The sequence below is a fragment of the Nicotiana tabacum genome, chromosome 22, assembly GCF_000715075.1.
Source record: "Nicotiana tabacum cultivar K326 chromosome 22, ASM71507v2, whole genome shotgun sequence".
Lineage (NCBI taxonomy): Eukaryota > Viridiplantae > Streptophyta > Magnoliopsida > Solanales > Solanaceae > Nicotiana > Nicotiana tabacum.
Window position 1 is genome coordinate 172,939,885 of NC_134101.1, and position 14,234 is coordinate 172,954,118.

The 14,234-nt window shown below is 34.9% G+C and overlaps 1 protein-coding gene across 1 annotated transcript; it reads right to left on the reverse strand.

Moving 5' to 3' along the window:
- Positions 1–813: 813 nt before the first annotated feature.
- Positions 814–4,738, reverse strand: LOC107801643 (multiple C2 domain and transmembrane region protein 10-like). The gene is made up of 2 exons (XM_075244973.1): positions 3,990–4,738; positions 814–3,437 (listed from the first exon to the last, which is right to left on the reverse strand). The coding sequence occupies exons 1-2, from the start codon at positions 4,527–4,529 to the stop codon at positions 945–947; spliced, it is 3,033 nt and encodes a 1,010-aa protein (XP_075101074.1). The 5' UTR covers positions 4,530–4,738; the 3' UTR covers positions 814–944.
- Between the last annotated feature and the right edge of the window lie 9,496 nt (positions 4,739–14,234).

Consider the following 14,234-nt stretch of genomic DNA (forward strand, 5'->3'; position numbering starts at 1 on the left):
CTGGTTCGATCCATTACGAGGCTGACCCTCAGTGCAATTCCCTTGTCTCGATCTAGTAAAATGGGATAGGCCCAGTTTTAACCGTATATAAATATATTATGTAAATCTTTTAAAAATATGTTTGAGTACAAAAAAGAAAAAAGTATGTGATGTTGAAAATAATGAATATTGATCACATTTAACTAAGTTAATAGAAGAATAAACCCATAAAAAAATTATAGAAAAACAGCTCAACAAGAATAGAATGTATTGATTTATATTCACACTGATTGCATTAGTATTTCACCCCTTCAATGTATGTTTACACTTTTTTAGTGAATTTGAAAATGCTAGCTTAAATGTCACAAGTCTTCATAGCTCTAAGAAGATAGCACAATATTTTTAATATATAAGGAATATCACAATTATGACATCATGGTATGGTAAATCTAAAATTTCACCAGTTAGAGCAACAATAACAAAAATTATATCTATTTCCAATGAATATAAAATATATTATTATCTTATGATCAATACATCGAAAATAATATTTTGCACTCATAGATGAAAAAACATATTTAGTGATAAGAGCGCATATTTTTTAAATATGTTTTATGAAGAACAAACTTGAGTTGCCATATGATTATTATCTTATTTGAAATAGTATTGGGAGGTTAAAACAAATGTTTAACCACACCACTTTCAGCAACACAATAGTCTAGGTTACTTGTTAGTATAGAATATAGATATAGATCAGTATATGTACTCCAATGCAACAAAAAGAGAATAGAAAGTACCCCAGATATATTACAATGAAACATTGAACAAACAGACTAGTACAGCAAAAGTTCAGGGCAAGTCTACACCTGAAATCCAAAATAGAAAACCCAAATCCTAATCTTGATAAAATTCTGATCCTACAGTTCATAAAATACATGCCTAACTCCCCACCAATGACTAAGATTTTACAACATGCTATCTGCCCTGGTTGGCAGCCTCTTCAAGAAACAAACAACACTAGATGGCAACCTGTTCCTGAACTTAGGTGGTCTCAAATAATACAAACCCCAAAGAGCCACCACCCATTTGATTGGAACCAAATAGAACCCAAATGCAGCAAAGAAGCAAAATATTACAAACAAGAATGTTGCTCTTGGATCCCTCCAGCTTAACAATGCCTGAAATCTCTCCCCTTGTGTTGCCATATCTCCAACCACAGTTTGAATCCTTCCGGCCACGCTTCTCAGCCTATCGTATCTCATTCGAACGATTTCTGCACTTCTACTTGTCGGGAACGAATCAAATTCCTCGTCTAGTTCATCAGGATAAACGCTCTCTGCATATGAGAGCCGAGTATCCATGTGGGGAGGTTGGCGTGGGCGGGACCTATAACGCCATAGTCCTACCGCAGCCAAGGTGAATAGTACACAAGGGATGATGAGCTCGGGCACCAATACGAGAATGATAAACGCAATCAGCACTAACGCTGAGTACACTGGCTTATGCCAATTGCGTGCGGACTCAAGCAACCTGCTCATAGTAACAAACCAAGAAACCACATTTGTCAGCCTAAAGAAATTTGCTTTGCTCTTTCTCATGCTCCACATGTGAGAATCATGATCAAGCATGTACTCCACCACTTCTCTCCCCAAAGGCGGCTCAGATCGACTAAGCCTAGCTGCCACCACATTCATAGCCTGGTGCCTCAAGGTGTCTAACTGATTTACAGACAAAGGCTGAACGTAATGCATCTTCGGAAGCAATGGCATCGTGTACATATGAAGCATATTTACCATATTAGCACAAGAAAACCGAACAGCCAAATGAAGCTCCCCCATTTTTTTCACCCCAGAAGGATGCAGCATCAAGAGTGGATATGAATGAGTATAAACTTTATCTGATTCAAGAGTTGATAGCCTGATCCTAACCTTCCCAATTCGAGAGTCCCGGTTTCCAGCCATAGAGTTAGCCATATTCTTGTCTACACGAGAATTATCAAACACCCCAATAGTGATAACAGTGCAAGGGTCAAAGACTTCCCAAGTATATTGCTCATTCCATTTAGGAGACAAGCTGTCCACCACGGTCCTAGTTCGGACCCATTTCTGCCCATACTTTGCCACACAGTACGCATCTGTAGAGCCACCCTTGCCTTCTTTCATTTTCATTGGCACGAGATTGGTGGCTCCCAAAACCCCAACCTCAAGAACTCCAATGTGAGGCTTCCAGAGCTGCTTTGCTGTTGGCCTAACATCACTGCTATACATTGTGGCCTCGTCGAGCACATGGTAACCTCCATCAAGTGAGGCTCGGAGGTGAATCCGCGAGGCAAATCTAACCACAGCTTTGGGATCATTCGGGTTGCCCAAATGGGTATCAAGATTGAACCACCTCGAAGTCACTGGCTTCTCGTTTAGTCGTCTTTCTAGGCTTGAAACAGGCAAAAGAACTCTCCCCACGATTTCCTCTCTGTTGGGAGCAATTCTATCCTCAATAGATACAAGCAAGAAGTCTTCAAATGGCTCTGCAACCACAAACATTAAGTCCTCGTTCCAAAAAGGATTTGAAAAGCTTCTAGTAGCAGCAGGCGGAGAAACTCTAGTCCTCAAAACCTGGTTCCCAACTTGAACTTTGGCGAAAAGCTCAGGGTATCTCATCAGTGATGACCCTTTTTCCCCCATAACAATATCTTGAGCTTCAATGACCCCAACTCGTAAATACCAAAGCTTAGGTGACAGATACACTTTGGACTTGATAGAACACAAACCATCAAAATGCACATTTGCTGCTTTAGAATGCCAAGCCTCAGCAAAGGCTTCATCAGCTTGAGTTCCAAACCAAATGGCAACCATAACTTCACCACCTTTAGACTTATCGCCTTTCTTGTCTTCCATTCTGTACCACTGTGGAGCCAACTGACTATCCGGCGGAGCTCGTTTAGGGACCTCATTGAGATCAAACCAAACACGGCCCAAGTACTCATCTTTATTATTTTCCTTCACAAAAACTTCCACCACAGACGACTGAACACAATCTTTTGAAAAGGCAAAAACTTGGTCCCATTCAGCATGATTTGAGGAGACCTTTTTAGTAATCCCTCTGTAGTTTCCAAGTTTCACCTCTGATACAAGCTCACCACCACCAAAAACAGAAAAATCCCTGGCCTTAACAACTCTAACATACAAATACTGCATTTGTTCCACCAGGTCATATGTTGAGCTAGTCTTGTCCTTATTCAAACCACCACCAAGATGTGGACTTGTTTCTTTGAGAGAAAACTCACCTTGTCCAGAAGTGTACAAACCAACCCCACCACCATGACCACCGCCGCCACCGGTGACATGGCCACCGGACATGGCAGGGATAATGGGGCCAGGGACAGTAGTAATAACAACAGGCTTAATGTCACCAGGGACTGGCTCCACTGGCTTTGAATGGTTCTGGTTTTGAAAATTTACCTGTTAAGACGTAACATATTTAAATAAAAGTTGATACATAACATCATTAAATAATAAAAATGTGTTCTTTCTAATATATTAAGCTTTTAGATGAGATTTCATGCAAAATCAACATTGTACCAGGACGGACAAGAGGTCCTGGGTTGAAATCTCACCCCAATAAACAAAAAATGCAACCAAACAAAAAAGTATTTTCATATGTTTAGTCCAATGAAAGAAAATCAAGCCTATATATAAGGGGTACTTAAGTAAATAAAAGTGCATACATAACATTATTAAATAAATAAGAATGTGTTTTTTTTTATATTAAGCTTTTAGATGAAATCATACTACAACTTCCAACATTTTGTATTAAGATGTCCAAGAGATTTTAAGTTCAAATCTCACCCCAACACACAGAAAATGCAAGAAAAAAAAGGTATTTTCATATGTTTGGTCCATAAAAGAAAATCAAACTCACCCGTGGAGAGGGTAATTAAGTAAATAAAAATATTTATTTTCTACTAATTGCTTAAGCTTTTAGAAGAAATGATGAGAAAAATCAAATATTACCTTATTTTCTTGATCCATTTGGAGCACCATGTTAGTAGCATTTGTTTGTTGCTGCAATTTCTTGTTCTTCTTAGATGAGGAACTAACATTTTGGGAAACCATACCACCATTACCACTAATAACTTGTTTCACTTCTTCTGTTGTAGACAAATAAAGTTTCAAACTTAACTCACCACGTACATGAGAAAAAAGGCTTCTTTTATCAAGAGTATAAAGCTGTGCCATTTCTTCTCCTTCTCTAGCAATGTTGGAACCCGAAATCCGAACCCGACCCAGAAAATTTCTACTTGTGTTTGACCTTTTCTCGTTAAAAACATTTACTTCAATAGTCCGGTAAGGAAGGTCAGCCACGTCACTAACATTAAACACAAGCTTTTCGTTCCAAACAGGGTTTAAATCTCTCATTTTAACTTGAGTTTTTTGTCTTTGGTTCTCAAACTCAACTTCTACAAATGATGATGATGAACCTTCACCATCTTTTGGCATTAAGTTATGTGCTGCTACCACTTCTACTACCAACTTTTCTTTACCGTTGTTCATGGCTAAATTTTTTAAGAAATGGAATGAAAAATAGAGAGGGTGGGTAGTGACGAAACGAAACTTGAGGGGGTTAATTATTTGTTTAATAAACACTAACAAGAAATACAAAAGAAAGAGAGACAGAGAAGGAATGAGATTTTACAACAGTGAAACAGAGATAGATATATGAGACAGAAGTACAGAATAGAAAGGATTTGAGTTGTAACTAGACAACCGGGGGGGGGGGGTGGGAGTGTTTAGATTACAGAGAAAGGGACATGGATTTAGTTGCCTTAAATGCCAAAGATGTCTTCTTTGTAATTGGTTCCTTATGGCGGAGCATCAAAAACAATTCTTTTCCAGTCAAAAATATTTAAAATTTTGCTATTTTTTCCCTTCAAAAATGTTAATATGATAATGACTATCCTAATTAGAAGGATCAGGCTTTATAACGTCTATAATGGAGAATTATGAAATTACCGAAGTCCTAGTATCCTTGCTATACCAGAACCATTTCCATATTTGGTGGAATTTGGCAGGAAGACGTTGGGAAAATATTTAGTGGGCGTTTGGACATTTGAATTGTAAAATTCCAAAAAAAAAAAAAGTGAAAAAAATTTCAAGTGAAAATGATATTTGAAAATTAGAGTTGTGTTTGGATATTGATATAATTTTGGGTTGTTTTTGAAATTTTGTGAGTGATCTGAGTGAAAATTTTGAAAACGGTTTTTTGGAGTTTTTCAAAATTTCGAAAAATTCCAAAATGCATGTTCAAGTCAGAATTAGAAATTTTATAAACGTTGCTGATTTTGAAGAAAAGTGAAAAAAATTCGAAAAAAGGGAAAAAAATTCTTATGTCTAAACGGGCTCTTAATCTTATTTGGAAAATACATGAATTAAAAGACAAAATTAAACACTAACAAGCATAGTATATATCTTTTAAATTATGTATATTAGTATATTTAATTAATTATAACAGATAAGTTTTGTCATCATAGTGAATTAAAGGTACTTTTTTCTTCTTCCACATTTTCTTTCTCTCAAGTGGGTTTAAAAGACATATATGGGGTGATTTGGTACCGGTAGAATCCGAATTTTTGAAGTTTATAAGTTCAAAATTTTAATAATTTTAGATTATTGAGTTTCAAATTAATAATTTGTATATATTTAATATATTTTTAAAAGATAAATACAAAGTTGAAATCGAAGTTTTTGGGTTCCTCCAAACTTGTGTTCAACTTGTTATCTCCGCCCCTAATTATTGGGATGAAATAGACGAGGATATTTCATGAATTGGAATATCCCATGAGGATTAGCTATCCCATCTTTTATATAAAATAATTAATCTCAGAATGGTAGTACATAAAATGGCTCCTCGGACTAATTTATACACATAATCAAATGCGAATAAAAATATTTTCTATTTTATTTCAAAATTATTATCCCTTATCTTATAAACCAAACAACCCCCATAAGATTTTACGTAATATATACTAACAGTCCAAAATAATTAAGTTGTTAACGAAATTTAACAATAAATTACTATACAAAGTCAACACACCTGACTTAAAACTCTTTGGGGTTGTTTCGTGGAGTAAGATGTAACAGGGAAATTAATATATGTAGTAGCTTTAGTTTTTGTTTGATACTAGTATTTTTCAATTTACGTATAATTAATACTTGTATTAGTTATACATTATATTCAGTATTATATTCTTATACATAGCAAACCATGTTATAAGCAATATCATAATTTTTAAAATTTATAAAAACATAATTATTTTTTAAATCCTTTCCAAAGAATATGAAGGGTATTTTTGTAAATAAATAATTTAAAAAAATTAGACAATATATATTATTTTTAATACATTAAATTAAATAATGGACAACAAATTAATAATTTCAATATAACTACCAACATAATTACTTTCGATATTATTAGTTCCAACATTACTAATATATTTTATTAAATAATAGAGTATTATTCTTATATACCCTACCAAATGATCTCTTTCCATAAACAAGCCTAATAGCCTGTTTGACCAGTAAAAATTAACTTATTTTGAAAAGTGTTTTTTCTCAAAAATACTTTTGGTGAGAAGCAATTTGTGTTTTAGTATTTGGCCAAGCTTTTAAAAACTATTTTTAAGTGTATTTTTTTTAAAAGTACTTTAACAAAATATTCTTGCAGAGAAATTATTTTTTTTTCTGCTTTTACTTCTTTTTCAAAAATATTTTTATTTTTTCAAAAATTTGGCCAAATATTTTAATTTAAAAAAATATTTTTAAGATGGAAGAAGCCTGGCCAAATATGTTACTATAAGCTTGCCGAAGATGGCGTGGTGGAAGAAGAGAAGGGAGTGGCGAGGGGTCAGCACTCAGCAGTCAGGAGTCAGCAGCGTGTGACAAAACCTGCAGAGAATTCGATAATTACTTTACTCTACCAACAACGCAAAACATATCTCGTGGTCCGAGGTTTTATTCAGACGAGTTTCGTTTTGTTGTTTTTGTCTTTTTTATACTATCTTTTTAGTCCTTTTCTCAAACTTCTCGTTTCACTACCTTACCTCAAATTTTATATTCTTTTCATTTATTCAAGAAAAATAATAGAATTTGAAATACAAAAATTTAAGCGCCTAGTTTTTAATATTCAGATATATTATTCCTTAAAACTATTTTATTCAAAAATTAATCAACGTTGAAATAGATATAGGAAGATAGAAAAAGAGGAGGAGAAGTCAGGGACACTGGTATGCCGGGGCAAGACATTGTAAAGTTGTTTTTTATTGTAAATAAAAGCTTTCTATTTTACCAAAAAAAAGTTTATTTAACCAAATAGAGTACTTCCATGAGAATATTTGAAATTTCAATATCCAAAAGCCGATTTCTTTTTAAGATATTTAAATTATATTGCAAATTTTATGATTCAAAATATTATATGTAAATATATAATTTTAGAAGCATTTTGCTCTGAAATAATAAGGTTGACTTAATAAGAAAAAAATCCTGGCATAAAATTTTGCATAACTAATTCAAGTTTTGATTTGAACATAACCCTTAATAACTAATGTAGCATTTGCAGAACTAATACAATGCTTGATTTTCTGTATTAAACCCCATAATATTAATAACTCTATAATAGATGCAACAAACTGTATTTACCTTTGCAAGACAAAATGTGAAATAAATTTTTTAATCTCAGCAATACATTTATAAGAATCTAAAAGGAAAAAGTCTTTAAAATAGACAATTATTCCACAATCATATACTCCACTATTGTTCTTCATATAACAATTGATATTACTTAATTTATTACACAATAATATTAATATTAATAGTTATTGCAAAATAATTTCTGGGAAGTACAATATATGTTGTGGTGTGAATCAATCGATCTATATATAAAGGTACTCTATATATCTTTTGGAACAAAAACATTACTCCTATAACTTGGTCAGAATGTTGGGAAATTTTCGCAGTTACGAGGCGCGTGAAATAACGTCGCCACTGTTCTGCTGGATTATAGCTGTTCAGGTGGGACCATCCGAATTGGAAACAACACTTGTAACTCGTGGGACGAGATAACTCTTTTAACGTTATTTTTTCTCCTTTTTTTAGGAGCGTGGTGTGGTGTTGGAATTTGGGGGTGAGAAATCCGAGCGTTTGAATCTATGCTCCTACTGCTGTACTCCTATTGTGTATTTGTGTCTTTGATATTTTTCCATATGCAGGTTAAACCATGTGTTACTATACATTTTAATATTTTTTTTTCCTCGTTAAATTTTGCTACCTTATTTCGTTTTTTTTTTGGGAGGGGAAGGATGGATATAAATTTAAATTAAACGTCCATACTACATTAAAAGCACGAATACTCTATCGAAATTTTTAACACAATTCAAAATTTACATAGCTAGGGGAGCAATGCTCCCTGGTAGTACAAAAAGTTGTTTATACCAAATTAGTATTACATTTCGAAATTTGCCTATAAAAAATAGTTCCTAATATGTTTGCCCAAAAGCAACATTAGCAAGCAAACACAAGAAGAACTATTAGGATTCTTATCATCTTCGCAGCCCTTTTCTTTCCATGTAGCTTAGCTATTCGATTTTGCTCCCTATAGTTATGGCTGATTACTTGGTTCCCCAGCCTCTCCATCAGTAACCTGCATTCCGAAATCAAAACATCATAAGTAGAATGATTATTTTAAATCAGTCTAATTACCACAACAAAGTCAGAGGCAATCCCTAGAGGAGTGAGATTGTGTTGGACAACAATCTTAATCCCTGCATGATAGCTAATAGCTTAGTAAGGGTATTGGTTGTTTTAGGGATTTGATGAGCGCAAATACAACACGAAATTAATGCTCGCTAGCCAAAAATAGTATAGTTATGAATATCGTCTTCACATGGATTGGATTTGAACAATGTTATAGTAATTTCTGGTTTTACTGCTATTCATGATGGTCAAAACTTGATTGGATTGATTATGAACTACAATTAACTACTAAAGTAAAGCAATTGACAATCGGCTGTAAAGAACGAGAGATGAGCAAAGTTAGTTTATTATCAATGCGAGGAATAAGGGTTATGACAGGATAGGTGCAAGATAGCAATTTGGGATTTAACTCTAGTTTAATTCACTCTAATATTCGGATGATTCTCACAAATTCACTCGATGATTAGTTTAAAGTTCAAACGTGCAGTCAAGACTCATCTCTCGATTAAATATTAACTCTACGAGGTGAGCACTATGAAAATATATAAGCATGCGTTAATGGATTAGTCTTCAGGAAAACGTCTCTCGAATATTCTCCTAACTTGCTTTAATTAACAATTCAACAAGCTCTTTCGATTACTTAAGAGAATCACTGAATTAAACCATACTAAATAATGCAAATATAATCACCGAAATATTCCTCTTTCAATGAAATAAACTGGTGAATAAAGTTGCAACAACTCAAAAATTCATAAATAAATTCATGCAAAGAACTAGAGTTAAAACCCACAAATATTTATCAAAATACCATATCCGTCAAACCCTGCACAGTTATAATTAAAGAGTAAGGAAGCATCAACCTAACGGTACAATCCAGACTCCCGTATCGAAATTGATGGAAAGATAATGAAATTCTTTGTCTTGTAACCTCCAATGCTCTCTCAAAGCTTCCAAGGTCAAAAGTCCTCTAAAAATTATATTTTTGATGTATTTATACCATGTAGGAACTAGTCCGGATGAAACTATCCTTTCCAAGACGAAGTGAGAAAAGTTGGGTGAGAAAATACACTTCCGCGGCGTATCATGTGCCACTATAGTGGGAAAGTTTAGAGTCCTATTTTTTCACTCTATAGGAATTTTGCACTAGCCCCGCGCCCCCTATGCATGGCGTGGCGCGGTAGTGCATTTTTCTCAAAGTAATTTTTTTCTCACTTTTTCACATTCAGACTTGGTCCTCGACCCTCGAACGTGATCCCAACTTAATTTTTTTAGGCTTTTACTCAGACTTCAAAGCTCCAAATTATCTTAATAGCTCATAATCATTTCCTGCAAGACATAAAATACGTAATAGGCGCAAATCACTATTAATTAAGTTCAACCATAAGTAAAATGCAGTGATTAGAGTGCAAACTATGACTAAAACATGGGTCTCTAGCCTACTATCAACACCCTACACTTAAACCATTGCTCGTCTCAGAGCAATCAAACTATACTTTACATAGAGACGACCTTTTCTTTAAATTATTGTTACACCCCATATTTTCGTACGTGAAAGTATGCCATAAGTGAATTGATGAAAGCTCGGGAATGAGATGTTACATCCCGCATTTTCGGACGTTAAAGTTTCGTCGTAAGTTAATCGACACAAGCTCGGAAATGAGGTTATTTTGAGGTTACAAGTATTATGATATTTCAAACAAGGGATAAGTAAATTCGTGAAGGTGAGAGGGTAAGAAAATCGAAGAAATTAAGTTTCGTCGAAGTTTGACAATTTTGGATAAAATACGGTCCGAGCTATAATACTCAGTATTTATGGACTAGTGTCATACAAGGTACCACATGACCATATTAGTAAGGTGTGTAAAGTGTGTTAAAAATGAGTGGTATTTTAAGTAATTTGAGACAATACTTAATTATGTGAATAATTGGATAATTATTGGTTAATGAGATATAAACAAATTAATTAAAAAATTAAGCGGTTAATTGTTGGATAAGGATAAGCCAAAAACGTGGCAGCATTACAAGATTTAACCAAGTGACTCTTAAGTCATGAAACTTGAGTCACAATTAGAAGAGTTTTTGGCCAAGTCATCACAAAATGGTGGGGGACCACAAATCTAAAAAATAAGAGATTTTAACACATCTTCTAAGTGACAAAAGCTTATTTTGCTAAGATAATGAAAACCTCAAAAAGATAAGAGGTTCTTATACCTTGATTGCTAAGGATTTTTCATAAGGATAAAGCTAAAAATTTTAAAGAAGTCTCTTTACTTCATTAAGGTTTGAGGCAAAGCTTGCTAAGCAACGGATGGAACTCAAGTAATTCGTTTGAAACTTCACAATGTGATAAAGTATGAGATTTGGCGATTCTAAGGGAGTACGGTACAATTTTCTCAAAAATACATACGAATTTTTCCCTACTTCGATCCGTCGTTAGGTGTTATCACAATTGATGTGTGTTAGAGGGATTGCCAAGATAATCGACTCAGGTATGTTAAGGCTAAGCCTTTCCTTCATTTTGGCATGGTCTCGTCATTACACAAGTTTGATAACGTGGCATAAAGAAAATAATTCATATCCCAAATTTACGTATATTTTGCTAGTCTCGCAAGTTACAATATTTTCTTTATCGGGACTTCATATTCATTTGAGTATTTTCTTCTTCTAGTAAAAAGAGCAGAGAGTCTATATATATATACAGTATCACAGTATTTTCATTACCATCGATCTATAATCGATGGGCAGACCCCTATTGGGCAACTTCTGATCAGATGGTAAGTTATATACCAAGCCTACTGTGGCCGAGCGCCTTTGAGCGAGCCTAGTTGTCCGAGATACAGAGCCTAGTATGGCCGAGCGCCTATAAGCGAGTCTACTACGGTAGATCAATTATATATATACCGAACCTTACAAGGATGGACAACTATTTTACTTACTATATTGAGATAGTTGAGTCAGTATCAACAGATAAGCATATCTTCAGATTATCTTTGACTCCCAGTTACTTTCAGTTAATATATTATCAGTTCAGTTTTAGCTTTCGGTATATTTTCTTACATACACGGTACATTATTTCGTACTGACGTATCCCTTTTCTAGAGGCGCTGTATTTCATGCGTGCACGTTCAGACAGACATATGGGTAGACCTTCTCGTTAGATGTTGCCCGAGTTCAGCTTGATCGGTAAGCTCCATACCTTTCAGAGTTGTCGGGTCTAGAGCTTTATGTATATCTTGTACTCCCTCTGTTCCAATTTATGTGAACCTGTTTGACTGGACACGGAGTTTAAGAAAAAATGAGGACTTTTGGAATTTGTAGTCCTAAACAAGTCAAAAAGGGGCTCAGCGTATTTGTGTGGTTATAAAAGCTTCTCATTAAGGGTAGAATTGTAAGTTTAAGCTAAATTGTTTCCAAATTTAGGAATGGATCATTCTTTTTGGAATGGACCACAAAGGAAATAAGTTCACATAAACTGGAATAGAGGGAGTATATATATGTATATATGTTATGAGTAGACTTTGGCCCTGTTCCGATTACAGTATATCCATCAGTGGAGACTTGTAGACATATCCTATGAGTTTGTGTAGTATGTTGGGATTATAGGTCTTGTATGTATATTTTGTTAGTTTGTCAGCTGTAGAGTTATAACGGCCTTGTTGGCCCAGCTTATATTGATATCTAGTCAGCGTTCGCAAATTTTGTTTTTGCAATGTGGCCCAAGGCCAAGGTATGACATTATATGTTCAGAGTCCTTAGTCGCAAGTTGGTACGCAATGATAGGTGAGGCACCGGGTGCCGGTCTCGCCCCTCAGGTTCGGGGTTTGACAAAAGTGGTATTAGAGCAGTTCTGTCCTAGGGAGTCTACAAGGCGTGTCTAGTAGAGTCTCTTTTATGGGTGTGTCGTGCACCACACTTAATAGCAGGAGGCTACAGAGCATTTATGACTGTTACTCTTTCTTCTTACTCTAGATCGTGTGGTAGAGCTCACTTATAAGAATTCAAATTCCGAACTTCTATTTTATTCATAATTAGACTCTGCCTACATTCAGAAAAACGATCGATAAGAGATATAGTTGTGGAAGTGTTGAGTTAGAGGAACTCGATTTTGCATCTTGCTTATGATGAGTAAATGTGAGATCTTTAGTAGATCATGTGTATACTAAAAGGTGTAAGGTTCTTGATAAGGAGCTTTTAGGAAAGAATACTTATCCACTATTACGGTAAAAAGGAATAATGGAATTGGAAGTTAGACACAAGTTTCAGCAAGTAAAAGAAGCAAGGTGAAGAAGGGTACGAGGTACCCAGTTAATAAAGATTATCATTATTTACCATTCAAGAATAGAGATATAGGCATTTTGAGTTACTTTAAACAGTAACAGATGTATCAAACCTCCTTAATTTACATATGCTTGGACCATCTAAACTTTCTTGATTGTATATGTGTTTAGACTGCTTAAACTACCTTTATTTGCAAAATATGTGCTTAGATCGCTTACTTGTTAAATGACTAATTCACATAACTAAGTTCAGCCGGGACCCACCGTTGTGGACCTCGAGGGGTGCCTAACACCTTCCTCTCAAGGTTATTTCGAGCCCTTACCCTAATCTCTGGTAATGCAAATTGGTTACATGAGTTAATTACTTTAGGTGCCCTAACGCACTCTTCAAATACCCAATTCCCAAAAGGAAACGAGTTGTTCCCCCATGAATGTCGAAACCTGGACTCCGCGAAGGAAAAAGGGGGCGCGACAATCACACTACCTTTGACAAAGATAAATAGGAACATAACACAAGAGAAGACCAACAACTTCAATGAGCTAAATAGGAACATAACACAAGAGAAGGCCAACAACTTCAATGAGCTAAATAGGAACATAACACAAGAGAAGGCCAACAACTTCAATGAGCTAATAGGAACATAATACAAAGCTTGAATACATCTCTAATAAAATAGGGGATAATAACCTCATAGACAACAACAACTTCAATCAGCCAAATACATGAACACTCAATATAGGAAAATATAATTACACTATATAGTTGTGCTTAGAACTACCAAATACAATGGCCTTAAGGATGATTAATCCTAAAATCAGGAAAAAAAAAATCTCCTCCAATTCCTCTGTTTTCTGGATTCCCGCAAATGCGATTCAAACCGCTTCTTCTTATTAAGCAGACCCAAAATCACTGGCTTCAAGTGTTCATGCATTGGGGGATCAAACCATGCGAAATACTTAATCTAAGCTTACTTCGTTATTTTAACATCCATAGAATCGACGGCCAGGTTTGACTATGCTCCATGAAATTACTAGTTAAGCTGCATCTCCGCATTGATAAAATGGACCCGAATTCTCCATTCAATATGAACAGAAGAAGAAAAAGAAGAAGAAGAAGAAGAAGAAGAAGAAGAAGAAGAAGAAGAAGAAGAAGAAGAAGAAGAAGAAGAAGAAGAAGAAGAAGAAGAAGAAGAAGAAGAAGAAGAAGAAGAAGAAGGGTTAAGAAAATGGGCCC

Bases quoted from the DNA above. Each gene is read 5' to 3' on its own strand.
- LOC107801643 (XM_075244973.1), bottom strand. From the start codon at position 4,529: ATGAACAACGGTAAAGAAAAGTTGGTAGTAGAAGTGGTAGCAGCACAT. The intron at 3,438-3,989 runs GTAATATTTGAT...ACGTCTTAACAG, and splicing joins AAATGGATCAAGAAAATAAG to GTAAATTTTCAAAACCAGAA.